Source organism: Cnephaeus nilssonii (genome assembly GCF_951640355.1).
Source record: "Cnephaeus nilssonii genome assembly, chromosome: 16".
Taxonomy (NCBI): domain Eukaryota; kingdom Metazoa; phylum Chordata; class Mammalia; order Chiroptera; family Vespertilionidae; genus Cnephaeus; species Cnephaeus nilssonii.
This window is the reverse complement of record NC_137087.1, coordinates 20,375,711-20,402,303: the sequence shown is the minus strand read 5'-3', so window position 1 is coordinate 20,402,303 and position 26,593 is coordinate 20,375,711. Positions and strand designations below refer to the sequence as shown.

The 26,593-nt window shown below is 53.0% G+C and overlaps 1 protein-coding gene across 5 annotated transcripts in view; it reads left to right on the top strand.

The window, feature by feature from the left end:
* ADAMTS14 (ADAM metallopeptidase with thrombospondin type 1 motif 14) overlaps positions 1–19,600 on the top strand; it is a 78,036-nt gene extending 58,436 nt beyond the window's left edge. For 4 of the 5 annotated variants that reach the window (XM_079793536.1, XM_079793533.1, XM_079793535.1 and 1 more), the window contains exons 12-22: positions 1,458–1,633; positions 4,069–4,202; positions 4,541–4,664; positions 5,647–5,727; positions 8,411–8,574; positions 9,736–9,904; positions 10,355–10,487; positions 11,979–12,186; positions 14,964–15,093; positions 15,222–15,314; positions 17,549–19,600. In XM_079793536.1, coding sequence (XP_079649662.1) covers positions 1,458–1,633; positions 4,069–4,202; positions 4,541–4,664; positions 5,647–5,727; positions 8,411–8,574; positions 9,736–9,904; positions 10,355–10,487; positions 11,979–12,186; positions 14,964–15,093; positions 15,222–15,314; positions 17,549–18,048 — 1,912 coding nt within the window. In that variant the 3' untranslated portion in view covers positions 18,049–19,600. The remainder of the gene's footprint in view (positions 1–1,457; positions 1,634–4,068; positions 4,203–4,540; positions 4,665–5,646; positions 5,728–8,410; positions 8,575–9,735; positions 9,905–10,354; positions 10,488–11,978; positions 12,187–14,963; positions 15,094–15,221; positions 15,315–17,548) is intronic. The other variant, XM_079793534.1, reaches the window with a different exon arrangement.
* The last annotated feature ends 6,993 nt before the right edge of the window (positions 19,601–26,593 follow it).

Here is a 26,593-nt window from a genome sequence, read left to right as displayed (position 1 = left end):
AGTCATCACATCTCGGGAGAATACACTCCCCAAGTTGGTTTTCTACCACATGAAACAAAACTTTCTTTAACTTTTCTTAACTTACCTCTTTCTAATATCAAGTCCTCCCGCTCACCCCTCCCAACTTTCAGCATTCTGAGGGCGCCTTCTATTTCCCCCTTATCATCCCTTCTGTGGGGACCCCTGCCATGGTTTTGAACTTCTGAGCGCCAGAGGCACGGACTGCATCTCCCAGGCTGAAGCCGCCTGCTCACAACAGCCTGATGAGAGATGGGGTCTCGCTGCGGCCGGCCTGTGGGCCTGCTGGTTCCAGGACCCAGCAGTCTGAACCTCATCAGGGTAGGGCCTGTCCCACCCCTCACGCAATGAGTGATGGGATGAGGACTGCAGGCTGGCAGGGTCCTAGCATCGCCGTGGCTCAGTAACAAACACCCCCTCTCCCTCCCCAGCATCCTCAGAATAGGTCCTACCTACTCGGCTGTTTCCCTCCAGGGATGGGAAACGCACTACCTCCTGGAGCAGCCTGTTCCTGTGTCAGATGGTGGTACTGACCTTTCACACATAGGCGCCAAAAGGGACGGCCTTGTACCTTCCTGTGGGGGGTATGGAAGCTGGAGTCAGAGCGAGGCCCAGTGGTGCCCACTCTGATAAACCACCTTCCAGTCACAATGGGTAGTAATCAGAGCCACCAGTTACTGGCTCTTCCGTGATGATAACTTTATTTTATGAGGCTTAAATGAAATAATACGTGTACTCTCAGCGCAGCCCAGCTCAGATGAAGCACTAATAAACGACAGCTGTGGTTAGAACGATCCCCGTCTGTGGAGCACTTGCTCTGTGCCAGGTGGGACGCTGGCACTTTCCTGCATGGACCCATGTAATTCTCCCAGCAGTCCGAGCGGAGCCCCCGTAACCCTGGTGCACGCAAATACACGATAATCGTACTGGATCCTCGGCATTTAATGGAGAAGGGAGTACAGATTGCTTTAAAATCCCTTTTCTTATTTATTCCTCACAGACAAGGAAGTGGAGGCATAGCAAAACTAAGTGACTAACCCAAGATTGCATAGTCAGGGCTTGGGGGTGTAGGCATAGGCGAGTCATGTACCGAGCTCATACTGTATGTCAGGCCTTGTGTAACATTTGAAAGACTACAATACAAAGATGAATAAAGCTGACTTCTCTTCCAGCCCAGTTGGGAGGGTTAGTCGTTCCCATCTTCCCCACCTCTTTCCCTCCCCCCCGCACAGTGGAACAGGTGGCATATGCTTCACGGATGGAGCCAGTGACAGCAGGCTCTGAGCTCAGCAGCCCCCACAGTAGGGGGCCCTGTGTAGTTTATCAGTTAGCAGAGCCCCTTTAAAGCTAGTCTAAGAGGCTGAGCTGCCATGTGGGAAGCCGGCCTTGCCCAGCCTTCCCAGCCCGCAGGGTCACCGGATCTCCCTGTGCTGCCCTAGCCCAGCCTACGGAGGCCGCCTGTGCTCAGGGCCCATGTTCCAGTACCAGGTCTGCAACAGCGAGGAGTGCCCGGGGCCCTACGAGGACTTCCGGGCCCAGCAGTGTGCCAAGCGCAACTCCTACTACCTCCACCAGAACGCCAAGCACAGCTGGGTCCCCCACGAGCCTGATGATGGTGAGTGGGCCCTGCTCCCCTCCCAACCCCCAGGCCTGGGCCCAACAGTGAAGGCTGGGGGACAGTGGGGACACCAAAAGGGACATTGCAGTTGTCAGGCTTGCCACAGATGACTGTGCAGGCCTTCATGTGTAGCTCTCGGGGGCCACCATCCTCATATAGTTATCCCTGGTGTATACACTGAGTGGCCAGATTATTATGATCTCTGAATGCATAATAATCTCGCCACTCAGTGTATATCCTATATAATAAAAGGCTAATATGCAAATTGTCCCCTCGACCAGGAGTTCGACCAGCAGGCAGGCCAGCCAGCCGCCCATATCCCCTCCCCCTGGCCAGGCTGGCTGGACCCCACCCATGCACGAATTCATGCACTGGGCCTCTGCTATATATATACTGAGTGGCCAGATTATTATGCATTCAGAGATCATAATAATATGGCCACTCAGTGTATATTATCATGACTGTTTTCTGGAGAGCAAGGAGAATGTCTTGAGCAAGGCCACCTCACCCAGAGGTGCTGTGAGCTGGCAGCTATGCTGGCTGTCGGGGTTGGTGCCTTTCCCACATGCCCTTACCTGTACAGGTAGGCATAGTACAGGTGCAGGCACCTCTTGCTTTGCAAAACCAACATCCCGAGAAGCTCGATCCTATCCCATGCCGTGGTTTTAGGTTTTACTGATTGTGTGACCATTCCAGCAGTTAATGAAAATGATTTGAAAGACAGGCTGATGGGAACCGGTGGGATCCTCATACAGACCCCCTCCAGGCTGCTGTGGGACAGACACGGGCCGTGGGACCCATGCAGAGGGGACCAAGACTGGGCTAGTGCCTGTCTGCTGGGAGCACTTCAGGGATGGCTCTTGTAGGGGCAGCGGGAGGCCAGTGAAGGGCTGAGATTCGCCACACCTTAGAGCCATCGGGCTGAAGGGACCCTGACAGTCCTCTGAGCGCACCTCCCCACCATTCTCTCCATGGTTTCTCCACGGGCTGAGGCGCACCCCACCAGGCAGCCCTCGGCCTCAGTGCCGATGGGACAGCTTTTCCTCTTCAGGCCCTGGCTGCCTCTTCATAGCCCTGGCTCCAGGGTATCAATGGTAGGACCCTCAGCTGTTCATCCCACTTAGAATGACAGTCTCCAAGTTGGAAGGGACCTCAGGGGCCTGTCCACTGCTCACCAGTACACATACCCCTCTGAACATGTTACATGTGTCTTCCCTCTGCTTGCCTGCCTCCTTCCCTGGGGAGCTCACCACTTCCTTGCCACTGTAGGCTGGCTTCCACGGCTGTCCTGAGACCCTCCTGCCCGGGGACATGGTGGTCAGGGTCATACTGGTCTTTGGGACAATTGGAGCCCCCATCCTTCGCCCCGCCCCCTTCTTCCTCCCCCGCCAGGTCCCACCAGGAATCTGACTCCTGTGGGTGAAATCCAAAGTGGTATTGGATGTTGCGGCTCTGAGTCCTGAGTGCTGGGCAAGATGCCCGATGGTCCCTTAGAAATGTGGCTGAGCGAGCGGCTTGCTTTGAAAGCCTTGCAGATCCAGTCAGAATCCAAACAAACCACCGTAGCACAGGGTGGGGAGGGGCTGTGGGGGGTGGGAGGCTGATGGGGCAGCTAGACTTTGAGTTTTCCCAGGGCTTTCAGACAAATTCCAGGAAGCTAGCTAAGCCCCAACCTCCCATTTTCTAAGAAACGCAGGGAGTGTTTATATGTTCTCTGGGACCTCCTTTTTACATCAGTAGCCCAGAGAGAGAATAGCATATTCAATGGTTAGAACTAGAAAGGAGCCCTTCCCTCCCTCCCTGCTGCTCCATTTACAAACCCAAACACAGACCACTATTCCTGCTTTTCATGCTTCCCTGTAATGTTTGCAAGCATGTTAAGATACACCACCACATGTGTGGCTGGTTAAATGCATGTAGAGGTCAGAGCAGGACCCAAGCCAGACTGCCTGCGCTGGAATCCTGGCTCTTCCACTTACTGTGTGGCCTGGTACAAGTTCCTAACCTCTCTGGTCCTTGGGTTTCTCCTCTGTGATGTTAGAACCTACTTCCTCGGGCATAGAAAGTCTTAAGTGAGTTAATTCACGAAAAGCGTTTGAAGTTGTACATCAAGAGTGTGTAAAGGTTTGGGAAGTATCTGGCATATAGTGAGCATTCCCTACGTGTTGGCTTGTTATTGTTGTTGTTATTATTTTATCACTTGATTTTTCTCAACCATCCGATGTAGCATTTTACTGATCAAGGAAAATAAATTAGAAACGGAGGCTCGAAGGGGTCAGATATGATTTGCCCAAGATCACATGGCCAATAAGTAAGGGACAGAGCAGGAAACATGAGCCCCAGCCCCACTGCGCCCCCTATTGCCCAGAACTGGCTCTGGAGCTTCCAGCCTGAGCCCAGCTCCGGGCTCAGCAGGGCTCCTCTCCCCACAGACACCCAGAAGTGCGAGCTGATCTGCCGGTCAGAGGACACGGGGGATGTGGTCTTCATGAACCAAGTGGTCCACGATGGGACGCGCTGCAGCTACCGGGACCCCTACAGTGTCTGTGCCCGCGGAGAGTGTGTGGTAGGTGGCCCCCGCCGGACCACCCACTCTCCCTGCCCCTTCTGCTCCCTACAAAGACAAGCATTGCCTCACTGTCCCCACCCACACCCCTTATCTTCAAACATAACCCTGGGATGCTAGAAAGGGGCTATTGCCCAGCCCCATTCAAGAAGAGAGGAGTGGCCAGTTTTAAGACCTTGCCCATGTCACATGCAAGCTTGTGACAGAGCCCTGTCCAGGAATGGGTTCTCTTATGTCTGGGGCCCAGGGATGAGGGAGTGGGGGGCACAGGCTGCTGACCTCAGGGTGGTGAATGGGGCATGGGAGCCTCCTCCCACTGACCCCACCTCTGGCCTCAGCCCGTCGGCTGTGACAAAGAAGTGGGGTCCATGAAGGCAGACGACAAGTGTGGGGTCTGTGGCGGCGACAACTCCCACTGCCGGACTGTGAAGGGGACGCTGGGCAAGGCCTCCAAGCAGGCAGGTAAGCCGGCTGGGGCTGGAGGGATGGCCAGCGGCGACTGGGGTGCCTGAGTGTCCCTCAGGTGGGCCTTCCTCCTGGAGCTGGGTCCCAGTTTACGTGGGGAGAAAGGGCCTCAAAGCCAGTCTCCAGACCGTCCCGTCTGCCCAGGGCTGGTGACCAGACGCCATAGCTGGTCACCTTGTTTGACCTGCTACCTGTGTTTGGGGCCAGGGACTCGGAAGCGTTTTCCTGCTAGGCAGCGTGTGGTGACAGGGCTCAGCCACCTCCTGGCTCTGGGGCTGTTGGGGGGAGGGAGGAGTCCGACCAGTTTGAAAGTGTGGCCCAGGCTGCACTGGTAGTGCGCTTCCCCGCTCTCCTCTCTCACTTTAAAAGCACCCGTGGTGCCTCCTGCTTTGAACTCCCAGTACCTTTGAGTTCCTTGACTTTCCTCTCTCCACCTTCAGTCTTGCCAAGCTTGCTGTTGAAAAGGCCAGATATTAGTCCTTTACATGCTAGTGTGAACTAGATCATTGCCCTTGGGGGATTGTTACAGCTTTACCTTGCCTCTCCTGTTGGCAGAGGATCGGTGGCTCCAAGAAAGGTTTGTTTCCAGGCGTTGGGTTGGCCATGAGGGCCCAGGGCAGCCATGCTGGATCTTCATGGCCTGCTTCATCTAAATCCCTGCTGTGGCTTAAGGTGTGAAAAGAAAGCGGGGCGGGGGTGGGGTGGGGAGGGAAAATCCAGAGAGAAGAGGAGGGTCAAGAGAGTGGGAAATAGTAGCAACTACCACACACAGAGCCCCTTCGAGTGCCTAGAGCATCTGAGCTACAGCAGCTCATGTGATCCTGGCACCACCTTATGGGGAAGGGCCCATGCCTGTTTACAGATCAGGAAACTGAGGTTCCTGGGGTACCTACAGGGGTGGGGGGCCACGAAAGGGGATGCTGGGCAGTGGGACCATGGCTCAGGGTGCTCACAGCTTTTCTGGATCCTCCTCTGGCAGGAGCTCTCAAGCTGGTACAGATCCCAGCAGGTGCCAGGCACATCCAGATTGAGAAGCTGGAGAAGGCCCCCCACCGCATTGGTGAGTGTCGGGGGGCTGCCAGGCCCCCAGAGCTGCCCACAGGTTTGGGGGAGCTGGGAGAGGAGAGGGTTCTAATGCAGGGAGGGTTTCACAAATTTGAATAATGGCAGAGAACCTCTTTTTATTTTGTTTTTCTGTGGTTCAGCAGTTTGGGCTGGGCTCACCTGGGTGCTGCTTCCACCTCACTGCCCGGCCTTGCTCATGCAGATGCACTCAGCTGGTGGGTGTGTAGGGCCCTGGCTGGTACTGGCTGTCCGCTGGGGTCATGGGGCTGACAGGGCCCTGTCCCCAGCAGGCTAGCCCAAGGTTACATACGTGGTGTCTGTCACATGGTTCCTCCGGAGTTGTGAGAGCGGGCAGGCCCCGTGTGCAAGCTTTTTGTGTCATGCTTTCTTGTTTTTGTTTGTTTGTTTTAGAGAGAGGAAGAGAAAGAGAGAGAGAGAAACATTGATATGTTATTCCACTTATTTATGCATTCATATGCGTTCATTGGTTGCTTCTTGTATGTGCCCTGACCACGGATCGGGTCCCCCACTTTGGTATATCGGGGTATCGGGCCAACACTCTAACCAACTGAGCTACTCAGCCAGGGCGTGTCATGCTTTCCAATGTCCCAGCAGATCTTGTGGCCAGGCCCAGGCTGAAGGTGTAGAAACAGACCATCTCTTGATGGAGACATGGTAGAGCCACAGTGCAAAGGGGCATGTAGACAGGAATAGGAGGCATTTGTAGCCGTTTTTGCAACCTGCTGTCTAAATTATTCTCATTGTAAGGACAAACATAGTCACTAAACTAGATGCCTCCCCTTTATATTTATAACAGTCCTACAACTATCTAGCCAAGGCAGATGAAAAGTTAGGGCCTCCAAATAAATCAATAAAATTCAAATGAAAAACATTCATGTCATGAGAGACTTTTGTTGTTGTTGGTTTGTTTGCTTTGTTCTGTTTTTGTTGAAACGAAGTTGGCAGTCCAAAAAATGAACGTGTCCAAAAGAGGCAAGTCCATAGAGATAGAAAATAGGTCAGTGATTGTCGGGGGCTGAGGGGAGGGGGAGGGGGAGGGGAAGTGACTGCTACTGGGTCTCAGATTTCTCTGGGGATGATGAAAATGTTCTGGAATTGGATTGCACAACCTTGTAAGTACACTAAAAAGCACTGAATCGCACACTTTAAAAGGCTGGGTTGTACGGTATGTGAGTTAGATCTGAATTTAAAAAACACAAGCATGGTTTAGAGCAGGGTCCTGGCAGGGAGGGGGCAGCAGGCTGTTGCCTGCATTTGGGGCAATGGATGGTTCTCTCACACCTGTCCGTGTTCAGACCCCTTACAGAGGACACACAGGTCACACTGTCACCGAGCCCCTCTTACATATTGTGCCCACCAAGTCACACTGCTTGGCCCCAACTCGTCAGAAACACAACCACAAAACATAACACCTCCTGGCAGGTTTGTGTGTCACAAAAATGCTGACATTTATATTTTTACATTATCGTCAAAGTAATATGAACATTTTTAAAAGTCTCCTGGAGAACTTGTCTCCCCTGGAAAATACACCCACGTTAGCACAGCTGTAATTGATCTGGAAGGTGCCTAGAGGTGTAGTCCAAACAGGCCATGGGCACAAGGGGAAACTGAGGCCCAAAGTGGGCTGTGGGCCCTCTGTGTCCTCTGATGCACCTTCAGGGTGAGCCCGTCTGAGCCTGGGTCTCCTGTCTCCTGCCCCGTGCCCTTGGCAGCCACCTCACTCTGCATGGGGAGTGCAGGTTTGGAGGGCTTTGGCCCCGCCAACTCCCTGCCCGCTTGCCTGGGGAATCCTGCTGGAACAGGCCCTGGGGAGGGGACGGGGCAAGGAGAGAAGGGTCCTTGACTCCAGAAAGGGAGTGGAGCTCACAGGCTACTGCTGCACCCCTACAAATGGTTCCATAATATCAGCAGCCCCTTGGGCCTCCTCGGCCAGCTCCTACCCCACCTCCAGAAGTCTAGCATCTTGATCCTCTGTTGGTAGGGAGTGATCCTGGTAGCTTCTGTAGAGGTGGGCAAGCCCCTCGCGTGGGGCATCTCTGTGCGTGCACATTCGCCTGTTTATCAGGTGAGTTCCCTGAAGGGTTGGGGCTCTGCCGGAGGCCAGGACAGGGACGGGCGTTGGAACTTGGCATTGGCACAGGTTGTATGAGTATACATGCGTGAGGCACACAGCATGTATAGACTGTATGTGTGTGTGTGTGTGTGTGTGTGTGTGTGTGTGCGCGCGCATGCACATGTGCCCTTGTATGTGCCTGTGTGTGCCTGACAGGGTATGAACTCTCTGGGGAAGCCCAGGACAGGTGACAGCCTTGGCGGTGAAGGTCCTGTCCAGACTCATTAGACTCTCCTGGAATTTGGGGACTTGGCCTCTTTAAAAGGAAGAGAACTCACGCTGTCATAATGTCTACACATGCTGGGCCTTGAGCTGGCACTTCCCACACGCATCTCGTTTAAGCCTCATGACATCCATGCAGGCTCTTGTTGTATCCCATTCTGTGGCTGGGGAGAGAGGCTCCGAGAGGCTCAGGTGGGAAGGAGTAACAGTAGACAGGGCGCCCTGGGGGGTCCCCTGGCAAGGTCTGGAGCCCCTGGAGAGGTCTGGCTTGTGGCCCTGTGGAGGGGAACAGAAATCTGTGTGTCCCTCTTTCCCTGGCCAGCGGTGAAGAACCAGGTCACAGGCAGCTTCATCCTCAACCCCAAGGGCAAGGAAGCCGCTAGCAGGACCTTCACTGCAATGGGCCTGGAGTGGGAGTACGCAGTGGAGGACGCCAAGGAAACCCTCAAGACGAGCGGGCCCCTGCCCGAAGCCATCGCTGTCCTGGTGAGCCCCCAGCCTGGTCCTCCTAGCTCACTGTCCCTGCTGCTGAGCCAGCACAGGCCTGCTGGAAACCCTCCGGTCCCACTCTCTTCGGGAGCCTGAGCTGGGCCAACGTGCCCTCCATCGCAGGCCAGCTCCTCATCTGTGCTTAAAGGCTGGCAGGATGGCAGTGAGGAGGGAAAAAGGAACAGTTGTCTCACTGTCGGACCAGAGACGCCACACACAGGGCGTTTGTTCTCCGTAGCACAGAGCCCTGGGTTTGTCCCTCGTGTTGTCCTGGCACCATCCAGTGTCAGCATGCACTATGGCATCGCCAGCGAGTGAGTTGGCAACTGACCCTGGGGTGCCATCTGGCACTGCGGGCTTCCTGAGAAGGGAACAGGGTCACTGTCCTGGCTGGGGCCTCTCTCCCAGCCCCTCTTCCTAGACCACAGGCCAGAGCTTAAGGAGCAGAGATCGTTAACCCAGGAGACCTGGAGGGGCCCTGTCCGCAGTGCCGTTGGCTCAGGCTGAGTTGCAGGGGAGCGTGGACAGGCTCTGTTCCTGATGCTGCCCTCACGAGTCCGGGAGGTCCTGGAGGGCAGGGTCCAGGGCCTGCTTACTGACGTCAGCACAGTAATTCCATCCAACACCCTGTTTTCTGTTCACCCTGTATTTATTGATCACCCATACATCGAAGGCCAATTGATTGTCAACAAGGTACCAAGACCATTTAATGGGGAAAGAATAATCTCTCTTTTTTAAAAAAAAAATATATTTTATTGATTTTAGAGAGGAAGGGAGAGGGAGAGAGAGATAGAAACAGCAATGATGAGAGAGAATCATTGATTGGCTGCCTCCTGCACGCCCCCACACTGGGGATCGAGCCCACAACCCAGGCATGTGCCCTTGGCCGGAATCGAACCTGGGACTCTTCAGTCCACAGGCAGACGCTCTATCCATTGAGCCAAACCAGCTAGGGCAAGAATAATCTCTTAAACTAACAGTGCCGGGTCAACTGCATATCCACAGGTGAGTGAAGTTGGCCCCCTACCTGACATCATGTATAAAACTTAGCTCAAAGCAGATTCAAGACCCAAATACAAGAACTCAAACCCTAGAACTGTTAGAGAAAACGGATACATCTCATGAGATTGGATTCTGAGGGATGACATCTCCCCTCAGGTGCTCCCGCCAGCTGAGGGTGGCCCCCGCGGCAGCCTGGCCTACAAGTATGTCATCCACGAGGACCTGCTGCCCCTCATCGGGAGCAACAACGTTCTCCTGGAGGAGACGGACACCTACGAGTGGGCGCTCAAGAGCTGGGCCCCCTGCACCAAGCCCTGCGGAGGAGGTACTGCCCCCGGGCCCGGCTGCCCCACCCACCAGCTGCCTTGTGGGTGCGGCCCTGGGCCTCTCCGAAGGGGAGGAGCCTGAGTGGCCAGTGGGTAACTTTGTCTCTACCTGCGGTGTCCCCAGTTCATGACTCAGTTTCTCCTTGAAGATCTCCAGGGTGTGGAAGCCCGTCTGGTAGGGTCTCCGGGCTGGGGCTGGGGTGCTAGCGCAGTAGGCAGCCATGTCCCCACCCACAGGACACCTGGGATAGAGAGACAGGCTGGTCAGGGAAGGCTTCCTTAGAAAGTGACACGGGCAGGAGGGAGTGCAAAGGCACAGACGGAGGTGGGATTGGCCCTCCAGGCTTTCCAGAGCTCACTGTCCCCGAGGCCCCAGGCAAGGCAGTGGGGGCCTCACCCCACCAGCCCCTTGGCAGCCTGCCCCCCCCCCACCGCCCTCCCCACCACAGGTATCCAGTTCACCAAATACGGCTGTCGGCGCCGACGAGACCATCACATGGTACAGCGGCACCTGTGCGACCACAAGAAGAGGCCCAAACCCATCCGCAGGCGCTGCAACCAGCACCAGTGCCCCCAGCCCGAGTGAGTGCCCAGGAGGGACGAGGAGCCTGATCCCACAGCCCCGGCCTTGGAGGAGGGGCTGCGGAGCCTGCTTCCTCCAGCCTGTAGCCCAGAGACTCAGCCCCGAGGCAGGATCCCTGAGCAGAGAGCAGCCCATGCCGGGCTCTGCCCTCCTGTCCATCTGTCTCCTCTGGGTCCTGGATTAACTTTCATGACCAGAAGGAAGATGCTTCCTTTGTTCTGTCACTTCCAGCATTCTTTTACAGGTGGGGAAACTGAGGCCCAATTTGGGGGCACAGCTTTCCTCAAATGACCTGGGAGGCCCATGCAGGTGAGGCAGATTTCAGTGCTGCCAGGCTGCAAGCCCCAGGCAGGGCACTGTCCACCAACTCTCCTCAGCGTGGTCATCTGGGCCATGGACTCAGCCTGGCCTGCTAGCCCCAGCCATGGTCTAGCCCCTGGTTGGGGTTTCCTGGACTGAGGATGCAGGCTCTTTTGAGCACAGGGTCATATTCTTGAGGTTATTGGGAGGTGGCTTTGGGGAAGAGGAAAGAGCTGTGACTTACGGAGGATTCAAGGTCAGGCCTCCAGGCAGGGCTGAGGGTAGCTGGCCATGGGAAACCACAGAGAGCCAAATCCAATCTCCTGCCCTCCCAGGAGTCCTCCATGGTGGGGGGCAGGCGCCCACTGGCCCCGCTGATTCACAGCAGCTCCTGCTCCCTCGGGCTAGGGGAGCTCCAGGGCCAGGGCTGGAGCTGGTGACCAGGGCTAGAGCCTGCCACAGCCTCCCTGTGCTCGGCCCAGGCTGGGATCCCCAGCCCCTCAGCCCTCCACGCTTCCCTTTATGTGCTACTGTACACTGGTATTCAGGCCACCTTCCCACAAGGCCATGCAAGGCTAACAAGTCACCCACCCCAGCTTGTCTGTAAAATTGTCCAGTGAAGTTTTGGGGCTTTTTGTTTTTTAAAGGAAGGGGTTGACTGAAAGAGCCTGGTTTACCGCCAGCTTAGCTGATCAGCACTGAAGCTCTGCAGGCGCTAATGGTGATAGTAATAGTGCCTGCATTTATTCCATGCCTACTGTATGCCATGGACCCTGCCAGGTGCTTTACATAGATCAAGTCCTTTAATTGTCTGAAGCGCCCATGGGAGAGTGTTCTACTGTACAAGCTGTGACTGCAGCTGTTTTGTGCTCTTGATGGAAAGATGGGGTAACTGAGGCTTAGACAGGTTAAAAGCTTGCTCAAGGATATGCAGGGTGCCGGGATTTAAATATGCATTATACCCATTTTTCGGATGAGGCGTCAGAGGAGAGATTAAGTGACCTCCCTGAGGCCACACAGCCTGGCATCTGCAGAGCCAGATGGACAGTGGTCTTGGCCCCCAAGCATTCTGAAGCCCAAACCCACTTTCTGGCTCCTGCCTGCAGCAGTTTAGTGGGTGGAAGCGACCTTGGGAGGAAATGTCCCCGTGGCCCCACCTCCCCTCCACTTTCTGCCCTGTCTGTCTCCAGGTGGGTGATGGAGGAGTGGAGCACCTGCAGCCGGAGCTGTGGGAAGCTGGGGGTGCAGACTCGGGCAGTGCAGTGCCTGCTGCCCCTCTCCAATGGTACCCACAAGGCCATGCCAGCCAAAGCCTGCCCTGGGGACCGGCCGGAGGCCAGGCGGCCCTGCCTCCGAGTGCCTTGCCCAGCCCAGTGGCGGACCGGAGCCTGGTCCCAGGTGAGTTGTCCTTAGAGGGTGGAGGGGCTGGGCCAATGGGCACCTTCTCTGGGGAGTCAGGGAGGAGGTGGGACTAGATGGGGGAACTATTGAAAGATCTGGTGCTCCCCGCGAACAGAGTTTCTGGCTGACTTTTTCCCCCTTATATGACTTGGTTTTTCTCAACACTGAGTGGAACAGCTCCCGTGTGCCCTGGGCCATGGCTCTGGGCTAGGCCTTTAAATTCATTTACTATTTGCTTTGACCTTCATGCAGCACTAGGAGACATGGGCTACTATCCCCTTATTACAAATGAGCAAATTGAAGCACATTCTTGCATTCAATAAATATTTGCTAAGTGCCAGCTACATGCCAGGCACACTGAGCTAGGAATGCAGGGACCCGGCATTAGCCAGCCAGATCTGATCCTTGTGCTTGTAAAGCTCATGGTCTAGTGACGGAGACATAAGGGACAAGTAAACTCATAACACAAGCATTTACAGGGTGCAGTTGGATCTGTGTGGGACGTGAGTGGATTAATGCACCAGAGAGGGCCTCACTGAGGAGGTGACCTTTGAGCTGAGGCCCGAGAGATGAGCCACAGAAGGCCCCTCAGGCAGGGACAACTTTCCACGTTCCAGACACTGAAAGGACAGTGGGTCTGGAGCTTGATGAAAGGGGCGGGGGCTGCAGGAGGACATGGGGAAGGTGGCCAGGGCTTTAGGAAGAGGTATAAAGCTATACCGTATCCTCAAGAGCAGTGGGAAACTACTGAGTTTTTATGTGGGTGTTACACGAGCTCCGATTTCAGGTTTAAAGGTTCACGCTGGCAACTCGGTAGAAAGTTCATTGTTGGGAGGCGGAGTGGAAAGGGAAACAGTAAGAAGGTTGTGGAGCAGTCCAGGCGTTCTTGGCTGGGCCCTGGCAGTGGCCATAGGATCTCTTTCTGATGTCTAGGGTTCTCTCTTAGAAATTCACTTGATACAAACCTTGAAGACATTATGCTAAATGAAATAAATCAGCCACAAAATGACCTATGATCCCACTTAGATGAGGCACTTAGAATAATCAAATTCATAAAGACAGAAGGAAGATGGGTGGTTTCCAGGCCTGGGGGAGGGAGGACTAGGGAGTTAGTGGTTAATTGGGACAGAGTGTCAGTGTGGAAAGATGCAGAGTCCTGGAGATGGACGGTGGTGAGGGTTGCCCAACAATATGAATGTACTTAATGCCACAGAACTATATACTTAAAAACAGTCAAAATGGTAAATTTTATGTGATGTATATTTGGCCACAATTTAAAAAACTAATTTGATTAAGGAGATAAGCACAGGGAGGGTTATTGTAACAGCAAAAAAATGAGGGAATATCCGAAATGTTTACCTATTGGAGATTGGGAAGGAGAATCATGGTCTGTTCATACAGTGAATACTACAAACAAGCTTGAGCGGTACGCATCAACATAAACCTCAGAAAAATAAATGTGATAAAAAGCACTGAAGTATGAAGAAGAAAAGCCCTTCCGATTCACTTAAAGTTTAAAAAGGCACAACACGATATTTGAAAATAAGCCGGAATGCTGGTGTTTTAAAGCTGGTGGTGGTATTTGAACAGGTTTTTATGACCAACTTCTTCACACTTTTCTGTACGCTTGAAAGATTGCATTATAAAGAGTATTTTGAAATAACCAAGAATCCCCACACAACTCACGAAGATTTTCTGTTCTTCTCCGTAATACGTAGATTTACCTGTTCCAGTATAAAACAGGAAGATTGCTGGTCCCACAAAAGACCCCATAGTTAAATCTAACAGAGAAGTGACAGGTGATGGGAGATAGTTGCCCATTATAAGTCGTGGCAAGCACTTGAGAGCAATTGTTTGTAATTATTCACCTCAGGAGGATGAGCCACCTTGTGTCAGGGTTCTGGGTGGCCCGTGACACGGTGTCTCCCTCCGGTTGTCCCACGCCCAGTCTGAGAAGGGGACCTCTGCAAGTTCTTCCCCATCCCACTAGGCGAGGCTGTGCTCGGTGCCCAAAACCCAGCCTTCTCGTTCTAGCTTCACTTGGGCAGTCTTGCTTTTCCTGAGGCCCCACCCACCACCACCCATTTGTCAGAGGAAGAAGTGTAAGGGGGATGCTGTGTGAGGCAGCCCTCGCATGTGGTTGTTGTCTTCTGCTCCTTTTACCCAAGCCTTTTCCTCTTGGGGAAGAAGACATTTTTGAGCATGCCTCTGCACGCTGAGTTTTGGTCATCTGAGCCACAGATTCAATGAATGTCAGACCTAGAAGGGTCTATGGGACCTTGTCACCCAACTGTCTGTTTAGCAGATGCCATGATCCAGGTCCCTGCATCCTGTTACCAAGATAGCATCAAGTACACGGTCCTGCCCCAGGTCTCAAGGGCTGGTGGATCAAACAGGGGAGTTTGCCAGGATGAGACACAAAATATGTAAGAACCCGGACACAGACCAGGCAGAGTGGACACAGGCGGTATTGCCGGAATGGGGTCCTGAGCCAGGTTTAACTGTTCAGATGGTGGAGGGGTGCCTGGGGTTCTGAGCTCAGTGGCTGTGTGCCACCCAGGACAGGAGTATTTGACGGCTGGCGTGCTGTCCTGGTGAGGCTGTTCAGCAGCAGTTCTTTGCTCATCCCGCTGATCAAGTGGGGACTTGGCACCTTTCTTTGTACCCTTTCTGTCCTGGGCATTGGCTGGATCGGAGCTCACCGCCCCCTCCCTCTGTCTGTCCACCTGCCCCTCCCCGACCACTGTGGCCTGGCCCTGCCTGTCTCATGGCAGTGCTCTGCCACCTGCGGAGAGGGCATCCAGCAGCGGCAGGTGGTGTGCCGGACCAATGCCAACAGTCTCGGGCAGTGCGAGGGGGACAAGCCGGACACCCTCCAGGCCTGCAGCCTGCCTGCCTGCAGAGGTGAGCCGGATAGGATGGGGAGGGGGAGGCCAGGCAGGCCCAGCTCCTCTAGACCCAATTCCCAGCCCAGCCTGTATCCTGGCCCCCTAGAAATCCCCAGTATTAGAGGTGCTCCTCTCTGCTCACAGGAAATCTCCAGAACTCTACCGTGAGGGCTGACGTCCAGGCACTCGTGACCCCACACTCTGGGCCCCTACATCCCATTAACAAGATAACATCAAGTAAGTGTATTTCTGGGCCCCACTCCTCCCCCAACCTCCCAGTGGCCACTGCTCCATGTGGTGGAGCAGACCCAGCTTCCAGCCTGTGCGTGTGACCTTAGCCTCCAGAAGCCTCAGATTCCTCAGCTGTGAGGTGGGGACAATGCTTGTCCCGGTCCATGATCCCTTATCTGCAGTTCCAAAATGCTGAAAGCTGCAAATGTTTCCCTAAATTTGGTGCAGATTCATTTGGCAGCAAAATTTGACCTGAACTAACAAGAGATCAGTTATTCTGCTATGAAAACATTGCCATATTTGGTTATAAGATGATGTCCCAATCTCCACTGGGAATGTTATACAATATGAAACAGTGAACATTATTTTTCTAACCTCAAAAGTTCTGAATTATGAGCCATATATTGTTTCAAGATTTTTGGATAAGCAGATGTAGATCTGAGCTGCGGTCATACGGCTGTTGAGAGAATTAAATGAGATAATGCATGCACGCCTGTCCAGCTGTCAGCTAACAACAACCAAAATAGTAGTTTCTCTCTGCCTCATGATCAGTTCTTTCTCCCACACATGCATCCACCCACCCACCCACCCACCTATCCATTCATCTACCCATCCATGCACCCACCTATCTACTCATCCATCCATCCATCAATAATTGACTAGGCACCTGCTATGTACCAGGATCAATGTTCTATGAGCCCTTCTAAATTCCTTCTCTCTTTCCCTTCCTCTCTTTCCCAAGGGTAATTGTAGATCTGAGTTAAGAAGATGAGTAGCAGAAACATCACAGACACTAACTCCTAGTTCGAGGACCAATTGTCCTTGTGCCCTTGGGCAAATCCCTGAACCTCTCTGAGCTCAGTGACCTCATCTGTAAAACAAAGCGGTCTGACTAGATGTCCTCAGAGAATTTTCTGGCTCTGACTTTATGGCTTCTCTGCTCCTGTGCTGAGGCTCAGGCTGTGCAAGGGCCTGGGTTTCCTTCCCTTTTCCTCCCAAGAGCAAAGGATGGGGCTCTGATTCCGGTCCTAGAATTCTGGCGCCATCTAGAGGCCACAGACTCATTCCTTCGACTTCTGTTAGTGCATAAACAAAGCCAACAAAACTAGTATAGTGAGCACTCCTCTGTGCCAGGAATTTTATGTTATTTATATTGTTATTATTCATTGGCAAATGCCAGTGTTATCCCCATTTTGCAGGTGAAGAAACAGAGGGTGGTGGTGGAGAAGTTGACTTGCCCAAGGCCTCACAGCTATTAAGTGGTGGAGCCTTGATTGGAACCTAGATCTGCTTGATTCCACATTTACTGGTGGAGGGCTTAGTGCTCCAAATGGCCTGTGTTTGATCAGCGTGTCACAAGTGTGACTTACCTGGGTATTCGCCTGGTCCTGGTGGAGTGGGTCAGACTCCTTTGGGTTGATTGGGAGGAGGCACGGGTTCCCACTTCCACCCAGAGCAAGGTTCCCAAGATCTGCTACACGTTAGAGTCACCCAGGGCCCGGGTCACACCCAGCCCACCCGGTCTCTCTGGGTGTAGGAGCTCGGCAGTGGCTATTGGTAAAGCTTCCCAGGTGATTCCAGTTGGAAGTCAAATCTGACACCTCATGATGTAGGGCCGTGGTTCTCAGAGTTTCCCGTGTATTGGCATCACCTTGAAGGTCTTGTTAAAACACAGGGCTGGGCCCTAGCTGGTTTGGCTCAGTAGCTAGAGCATCAGCCCGTGGACTGAAGGCTCACCAGTTCGATTCCAGGCAAGGGCACATGCCCGGGTTGTAGGCTTGACCCCCAGTGTGGGTGTGCAGGAGGCAGCCAATCAATGATTCTCTCTCATCATTGATGTTTCTCTCTCTCCCTTCCTTTCTCTGAAATCAGTAAAAAACATTTACAAACAAAAAACACAGAGCTGGGCCCCACCCCAGAGTTTCTGATTCGGGAGGTCTGGGTGAGGCCTGAGAATGTGCATTTCCAACGAGCTTCGGTGATGCTGATGCTGCAGGCTGGGGACCTGCTTTGAGAACCACCGCTCGGCGTTTAGTCCCTCTGCCACATAGTAAGGCTGTTACTCAGTCCTCTCTCCTGTCAGGCGGCCCGTTTCTCCATCTGGGAACAAGCTTTATAGTGAGTCCAGCCAGAGCAGGAGAAGGGCCTGCAGCTGGCAGGCTGAGGGGGAGGCCGGGGGCGTGTCCTGTCAGCGGCTGACAGATGTCCTCCCGGCATCGGTCCCTGTTCTGTGTGTGCAGCAGAGCCCTGCATGGGGGACAGGTCGATCCTCTGTCAGATGGAGGTGCACGAGCGCTACTGCTCCATCCCCGGCTACCACCGGCTGTGCTGTGAGTCCTGCTCCAAGAAGGCCTCAGGCCCTGATGCCAGCCTGGACCCTCGCCTGACCTCACCACCACCCTCCTCCACTCCTGGGAGCCCCTCGCCAGGAGCCAAGGCCCCTCCAGATGCTGTGGAGCCCACTGTGGCCTCAATGGGCTCAGACAACCATCCGAATGGCCGACCCACACAGCTCCCAGGACCTCTGGGTACAAGCCCCCCAGTGACCCAGCGCCTCGGCTCTGCTCCCCAGAAACTGAGTCCTGGAGCATTGCAGAGTACTTCCCCTAGCGCCACCCGGGGGCAGCCTTGGGGCTGGACCACTGGCCCACCTCTGCCAGCCTCTGAGGATAAAGGGCAACTCAGGGAAGACCTGAAGCACCCGGGCACCAGCCTTCCAGCCACCTCCCCGGTGACATGAGCCCCGCCCTGCCCATCCTGCCGCCAGTCAAGTTTACACTCTGTGGGCCCAAGACCTCCAGCTCAGAGGACACACAGCGGGCCAGGGGCAAGCACAGACTTCCTTTTAAATTATTTGCCTTCTTGTTCTAGTTTTGGGCTGTGATACTTTTCACCTGTGAAATGGGTGTGCGAGGAAGAAAAAAAATCAGGGAAAACCGTAACCTGAGATACCTCAGCAAGCAGCCCAGGTGACTGAGTCGAACCTCTCAGGGGCTCCTGTCTGTCTCCCCTGCCAGGACTGAGGGCCAGCTAACGCCCTGCCTTCACAGCCACTGGGTCCCACACTGGATCCGTCCAGCTGCCTGTCTTCACCAGAACCTGTGGGACCCCTATGCAGGCCCTGTCTACCTGGCCCCTCTGCTCAGAGAGGCAAAGCAGGGCCAGGGAAGTGGAGGGCGGTGCCCCGGGGCAGTCAATCAGAGAGGAAGGGAGCTGGGGGTGAGGGCGGTTGGGGGGCTCCGGCTGCAGGGCTGGGGCAGGTGGGAGGCAAGTTCATCTCAGGCCCAGACTCTTGTAGCAAGAGCTCCATGCAGCTCTTCCAGCCAAGGCCAAGGGGCAGTCCAGCTTGCCACCAGTGTTGGTGGCCACCTCTGCCTCGGTAGACAGCACTTTCTGTTGCTTCTGGGACCTCCAGTCTACAGGTGGGCCTCCCAGCCTCACTCCAGCTCACCCAAGGGGGCTCCGAACACTCTAGAAAGTGTCTTCCTCATCCAGGGATTTCCCAACTGGTGCTAGAGCCATGGCTAGACCAGAAATGGCAACTGTCATCACTCATCACTCCAGGGCGTGAAGGGAGACGGCCTGGAAGGGGGCCTGTGGGACACAGAGGGAGACGTGTGTTCTCAGGCTGTGCCCCGTCCATCATTGCCCTTTGCCAGAGACCACTCCTGCTGGAGTTAGGGGTCCTCTTCCCCCACCTGGCTCCAGCTGAGCCAGAGGTTTGTGGTGCTGATGGGGGAGGAGGGTCAGGCCTCAGAGCTGAGGACCAGAGTCCACTCATAACCGGGCTCTGGAAATGACAGGGGCCACCCCGGGCAGGATATGAGCCTCTGCCCCATGCTGGGGTGGGGAGGAGACACTGACAGACAGCACTGTGGTGCCTCAGCTGCTCCTACCCCCTTACCTCCAAGGGCAGGTAACTTCCCTTGACCCTCTGGCTCTCTGGAAGCCACCTGAATCCCCAAGGGTCCCTCCCAGGGGCCCTCACCCCAAGTGGTGCAGAGGGTCTCCCAGACCCTTCAGCAGGTGTAGAGGTGCTTGCTAGCTCTTCCTCCCCAGGATGAGGGCTGTTCTGAGCCAGGCCAGAGGGATAGGAGCAGCGGGCCGGCCTGTGAGTGCCTGGGGTGGAGAGCCCTCAACCTGCTGCCCGCCCCTCCTGAAGCGGGGGCACACACTGAATCATTCCTGTGACCCAGCCTGCCTGTGAAAGGGCGTGAACTCCGCCTTGGAGATCCAGATCTTGGAATTGTTCTGTATTTATTAACATTGTCCTTGGTGTTTTGTTTTGGACCCCAAAATGTTGTGTTGTGTGTTTCTCTCTCTCTGTGTTTTAGAGGACAGGGGCTGGGCTGTGGCGAGATGATTGGGGTGGGGGCTGGACGGAGAGATGCTAGAGGCACGAGAAGACTTGACCCTCAGCCTCCCTGCCTTGGCCTCACTGTCTCTGGGGCTCCTCTGAGCATCAGCTCAGGGTGGAGCGGTAAGAACAGGGCTGGGGGTGGGGGGGGGGCACTCAGGTTTCACCACTGAGTAGCTGTGTGGCCTTGGGCAAGTCAACATCCAGAATTTGGCCCAAAGGGTAGAAGTGCTGGGAAGGTAGTTTTGGGATCTACATGGCGAAGAACATTCTAATGAGCAAGGCTGTTCAAACATGCAAGGGTGACTTCCCTGGAAGGTGGTGAACATTCTTTCCTGCAAAAGTCCGAATGGAACGTGGATGCTGGGCAGGTGGTAGGAGTATGATGCATCTTGTTGGGCGGGGAAGGCTGACATGAAACATGTTCTGTACAGTTTAAAAGAACCAATCCACAGCTAACCACCTGCAGTGTCAGACATCGCTAATCCATCACTGAGTGTATGGATTTGTGTTTCACAAGCCCCCTCCCTAACATTGTGGGGCCCACGACAAGGACACAGAGAACCCCTCCAGGGACCTCACATGCCTGTGGGAGCATTCTAGCCTTCAACTTCAAGCCCCATTTATATCTCCCTGCAAAAACCCTCCTCCCCTTAGAAACTACCCCTTTTAAACAGCTATCACTCGGGCCTATCCTTCCACTCTGTACATACACGGTAACGCAGGCACACCTCGGGGGGGACTGACCTAGGGAAGTGCTAGCACAGGCCCTACAACTGCACTCAGGATTGTTCGGGCAGGGAATTCTGTGGGACCAGCTACCCAGAAGGTAGACCACAAAGAGGCAGATGACCCCAGGGGGACATATGCCCTTGGTGCTGTGCAATCCTTGCCATGGTTGGTAGTGTGGGCAGAGTGGGCCTCTAAGAGCCTCAGCACCCGGGCTCCAACAGCAATTTGGGCACATTGCTTATGTTCCCCTCCCCCACTGCCCGGGCAGCAGCATTTCCATCCTGAAATCTGTCCAGCTAAATCTTCATTTAAAAAAAATATTTTTTTATTGATTCAAGAGGAAAGGAGAGGGAGAGAAAGATAGAAAATCAATGATGAGAGGGAACCATTGATTTGCTGCCTCCTGCATGCCCCCTACTGAGGATCGAGCCTGCAACCTGGGCATGTGCCCTTGATGGGAATGGAACCCGGGACCTTCAGTCCACAGGCCAGGCTGACACTCTATCCACTGAGCAAAACCGCCTAGGGCTAAATCTTCATTTTTAAGGGCATATAGTACCCCCTGTATGACTAAATGACCATTTATTAAACCATATTCCTTAGTACTGTAAATCTAGGTTGTTTCTAAATTTTGATATCATAAATGATGTGAAGTAAATCTTTTCATTTTTACCTGATTTTTCTTAAGACAGCTTCCAGAAGTGAATTAGAGTGAAAAATGCACCAAAACCACATCTTGAAGGCACTTGATATATATTTCTTATTGCCTTCCATAAATTGTCCAGACTTTAGTCTCTCCAATGGGATAATAGTACTACCGCCCAACTCTAAAATTTTGGTTTTCGTCATCTCAAAAAGCACTTTCAGAAGAAGTCTTGGGCATCCAAACAACATTGCCAGAATGTTTTGAATTTGCTGTCTGCAGAGCAAGAATTGGCAGTCATAGTGGTGTCCCCAAGAGCCTAGGATACTTGAGGGGCCTTCTGAATCACCTCAGCCGACCATCTCGTTTAGTAGTCAGCAAGGTGTAGGGGGTAGAACATTGGTCTTGGAGGCAAAAGATCCAGGTTACAGCCCAACCCTGTGTCTTCATGTCTGACCGTCAGTGCTTCACTTGACCTACCACCTGCAAGACAGGGAAAGCCATCGCTGACCTGCTCCTTTGACGGGCAGTTGTGAAGATGGTATGGGAATATGGGAGAGTAATCATGGGACCCATCGGTAAGTGTCAGCTTGTCCCTTGTATAAAGAGTTATCAAGAAAGTAGGTATAGTGATAGCAATGTGGCTGTCATTCCAGATTAATTTCTAGAAATGGGTACTTGAGTTTAGGGGACTATATTGCTAACATATATTGAACACATACTATAATGCCAGGCACTGTGCTATGCCCTTCACCCAATATCTCACTAAATCCTTACAACAACCCCATGAGGAAACTGAGGCTCAGAGAGGTAGATCCACTTGCCCAAGTCACACATCCAGCAAAGTGTAGACAGTCTCTCCATAAGCAGCTGAGGGGAGAGCATGCAGTTGACAAAACACACGGCTGGAATTCTGTGTGCAGGCCACCTGCTGGTACCCAGTAAGTGACAGTGTTTGCAAAAAGAAAAGGGCTTGAGGTTCTTAGTATTGAAATCAGAGCCAGACAATCCACTTACTGGTTAATCTAGTGCTCTGGCTGAGAAGAATCCTATATAATAAAAGGCTAATATGCAAATTGTCCCCCCGGGAGTTCAACTGACTGGGAGTTTGACCACTTGCTATGACGTACACTGACCACCAGGGGGCGGTGCGGAATGAAGAAAGGCCCAGGCCAGCAGCCAGGGGAAAGAAAGCCCTGGCTGGTAGCCCGAAGGCCCCCATCAACCCCCATCAGCCTTGATCACCAGCCAGGCCTAGGGACCCTACCCATGCACGAATTTCGTGCACTGGGCCTCTAGTTCTCATATAAAAGCAGAAGCTGAGGCTCAGGGTAATGAAGTAACTGCAGAAGGTAACACAGGGAGTGGCTGAGCCTGGCTCTAAAGCCACCAAGTCTATCCTTCCACTCTGCCAAGTAGCTGCAGAATTAGAATGTGGTCAGGGTACAATAGTCCTGGCCACTAGGTAAAACTAAGCTGTCAATCAACACCGTTTGCAGTGAATGGAATTGGATTCCCCACTGCTAACATCCTGTAATTTAGGATGCAATAAAATAAGTTCCACACGGAACTTTCCCTGATCCATGAGTGTGGGCAAAACCTTTCCCTCTCTAGGGCTCAGCTTCTGCTATAAAACAGATTATTGAACTCAATGCTCATGGGCTATTGTTCCAGCCAAGAGCCACATTGTCTCAGGGGGGCCATTGTTACGGGGATGTGGAGCTTAAGGGGCAGGAAAAGCTGGAGAGCTGACACGGTGGACATGAATGAGCTGGAACGTGCCACAAATGGACGGCATGTGTGTCCAGAGCAGGATGCCCAGACTCCAGGCAAATCTCGTAAATGAGGGTGGGGGAATGTAGTGAATGAGAGCTTACGCCAGGAGAAACAGGATCCAGAGTTTCCATAGCTTCTGATGTCTTAAGAGAAATCTTAAATCCTGAGTTTTAAGTGTTAAAGAATAAAGACTCCAAAGCTCAAAGGAAATTTATCAACATGCTGCCTCAGGTCTGCTGAGCTGGACCAAGGTGGGCTGAGCTGGTTGCTGTAGTCCCAGAGCCACCAACACAGCATCTTTGCTTGGAGCTCCTCCTCTCCTCCTCCTTCCCCTTTCTCTTCAAGTCTGGGGTGTGCAGCTCCAGGTCAGGTTACTTTAAAGGGCTAGGACCCTGCAGGAGAGCCTTCCCTTTGCCCTGGCTAGACCGGTTTGGAGGGAGTGCTGTTAGCAGCTTCAGAAAGAGGGGCCAAAGAGGGTTCTGGCTGTGTGACTGAGGAGAGTCATGTCTGTCTCTGTGCCTCAGTTTCTTTTTGGTCTCTCCATGATACTAAGCAAAACAGGATGCTATGTGATTACATGCTTGGTTGTCCCTTACCTAGCTATGACAAGTTACTTAACCTCTCTTTGCCTCATTTCTTCACCTAAAAAGGGGAGGATAATAGTAATCTTTAATCTCATTATGAGAACTAAATGGGATAATATATAGTAAATGCTACGCATAGTGCCAGGGGCATCAAAGGCCTTTAACAAATGTTAGTGATTTTTATTACCGGGATACCCACTTAATTCTATGGTTTGAACTTAGAATCACAGACTTCCATTAAGAAGGGGCCTAAGTGAGCTGAGGGCTGTCCTGATGCCCAAAGGGAGGAGGGACTTCCCCGGGACAGACAGCTCGCTGGGGGCAGGGCCAAGTGCCACCACGGCTGTTCCCTGACAGGGATTTGGGGAGAGACCCTGGGAGGTGCACACTGCTCATTGGCCCTTCACCCAAGTGCTATCCATGATTGGGACTGGATAATTGCCCGCCTTCCTGCATGGGCAGCTATGTTGGGGTGCCCACCCTATCTTAGAAGTGGACAGCCCTGGACGGTGTGGCTCAGTTGGTTGCTGTAGTCCCATGCATCGCAGGATTGCAGGTTCAACTCCCAGTAAAGGCACATACCTAGGTTGTGGGTTTGATCCTCAGTCGATCCTGGTTGGGGAGTGTACGGGAGACAACTAGTCGATGTTTCCTCTCTCACATCAATATTTCTCCTCCCCCTCCCCATCTCCCTCTAAAATCAACAAAAACATAGCCTCCATGAGGATGAAAAAAACAACCACGAGGCAGACAGATCTGGGAGAGTTGCTAATAGCACTTTTCCTCCCCTTTCCCGCTGGCAGCAAGAAAACACGTAAGCAATCATTACCTGGGTTAATTACCTCTGATGGTAAACAAAAGCTGAGCCAAATGGAAAAAAACAGAGCTGGGCTACACCAGTGCAATACCAGCTCCCAAAGGCTAAACAGCCAGAGCCGGCAGAGGACAAGCCTGTGTTTCAACAAAATCAAACTGATTGACTTGGGGCATCAAGGAGGCCTGGGGTGACGCTGGACACGGGCGGAGGGTGTCTTTTCTGAGGTTTGGATTCCCCCTGAAGATACCAGTTCTGGGTGGGTGGCTTTCTGAGGCAGGACTGGGGGAGATGAGGATTAACTGGGGGGCAGGTGCTGTCAGGAGGCAGGTTGGGTTAGCAATGGGGTATTGCCAGGAATAAATCAAAAAGCCACAGGGCTCTGGGGGTCTCCTGGGTAAGAAGGCCACAGTAACTCAAATAGGGGGTGACTGTGGCATTGCACAACGGCTGCAGCAGCTTGAGGAAAACACAAGTTCCTGTAACCTTGCAGCCGGCGTTGAGTCTGCCCGCAGCCAGCCTGGGGAATGGCAGGGCTCGGTGTTTTCCAGTCTGAGTTGATTTTCGTGCTTGTATCCTCTTCAGGTTTTTACTCCTTCACAGCCAATTCAGCCAAAATTAAAACACAGTTACTATTACAGCATCTTTGTTGTCATTTTTATTTCCTTTTGCACAATTCGGTGGCCCAAAGGAAGTGAAAGTAGCCAGGAATGGGTCTCTGATGTAGAAACCTGGGAAGGGTCTCAACCAAAACCACATGCTTCTGGAAGATTCACCTAGAGATGCCACACCTGAGGCCAAGCCGAATGAAGGCTCCAGGAATGAGCACGTGCTTTGTTCCCTGAAAATAGTACAATGATAGTAGTTGGGCAAAGAGAAGCCTAGAAACTCCACAGGTGCCCCCCAATCTGATGGAAAGGGGACTGTGTGCTTGGCAGTGCCCGAATGAGCACTATAACACTTGGTATTTGTCCCCCATTAGGGATACAGATCATCTCAGATGGAGATGGGCAAATTGCTAGTATGCACCTTTCCCTCTCCCAGCTGGCAGGAAAAAAGTCTGTAAGCAAAAATTAGTTTATATAAATAATCTCTGGTGGGAAACAAAGGCTGAGATGGATAGAATGACCATATGCTGGGCCATATGGAAGCCAACAAAAATGTGAGATCCTCAGACCAACATGGGTGGCGGGCTTTTCTTGCAGGGCATGCCCTGTGGAACTAAGTTCCAGACAGGATGGAGAGTCCTCATACAAAACAGGGGTCGTGTTTTATCTGAGTAGACAATTCTTCAAAGCAGATATACAAATGGCCAATAAGTGCATGAAAAGGTGTTAAATACCATGTGCCATCTGGGAAAGGCACAGCAAAACCACAATGAGCCCAGCTGGTGTGGCTCAGTGGTTGAGCGTAGCCCTATGAACCAGGAGGTCATGGTTCGATTCCCGGTCAGGGCACATGCCTGGTTTGTGGGCTTGATCCCCAATAGTGGGGTGTGCAGGAGGAAGCCGATCAATGATTCTCATCGATGTTTCTATCTCTCCCTTTCCCTTCCTCTGAAATAAATAAATAAATAAATATATATATATATATATATATTTTTAAATATATATATATATATATATATATATATATATATATATATCCTACATAATAAAATGGTAATATGTAAATTACCATCACTCCACTACGCCCACGATTGGGCCAGCAGGAGGCGCAGGGGGCGGGACTCAGGGTGGCTGGGGTAGCTGATTGGGCCAGCAGGATGCTGAGCTCGCGGCGCCACTGGCGCCACGAGCTCAGCATCTGTGCCATGGCTGCGCCGGAGGCTTTCGGAAGGCCTGGTGCACCGGCGGACAGCCGACCAACTCCCCCGCGATCAAAAGCCAAAGCGGGGGAGCTGGCCGGCTGTCTACTCCGGCACAAGGCCTTTCGAAAGCCTCCGCCGCGCCGGAGGCTTTTGGAAGGCCTGGTGCACCGGCGGACAGCCAGCCCGCTGGTGCACCAGGTGCATGATTAAATCATGCACTGGGCCTCTAGTATATATATAAAAAGACACCAGGACTTAAAAAACACACACAAAAAAAACCCACAATGAGCCTGCTCTGGCCAGGTTGCTAAGTGGTTAGAGCACCGAGGAGTCTCTGGTTTGATTCCCAGTTAAGTGTGTGTGGGAGGCAACCAATCAATGTCTCTCTCATATTGATGTTTCTTTCTCCTCTACCTCCCCCTTCCCCTTTTCCTTCCACACACTCTGAAGAATCAATGGAAAAAATAACCTCACTCCTCAGGTAAGGATTATTAAAAAAAAAAAAAAAGGTTTTGTGAATGGAGTATTTGGGAAAACCCTCAGGGACTTAATCCATCTGAATTGATGTG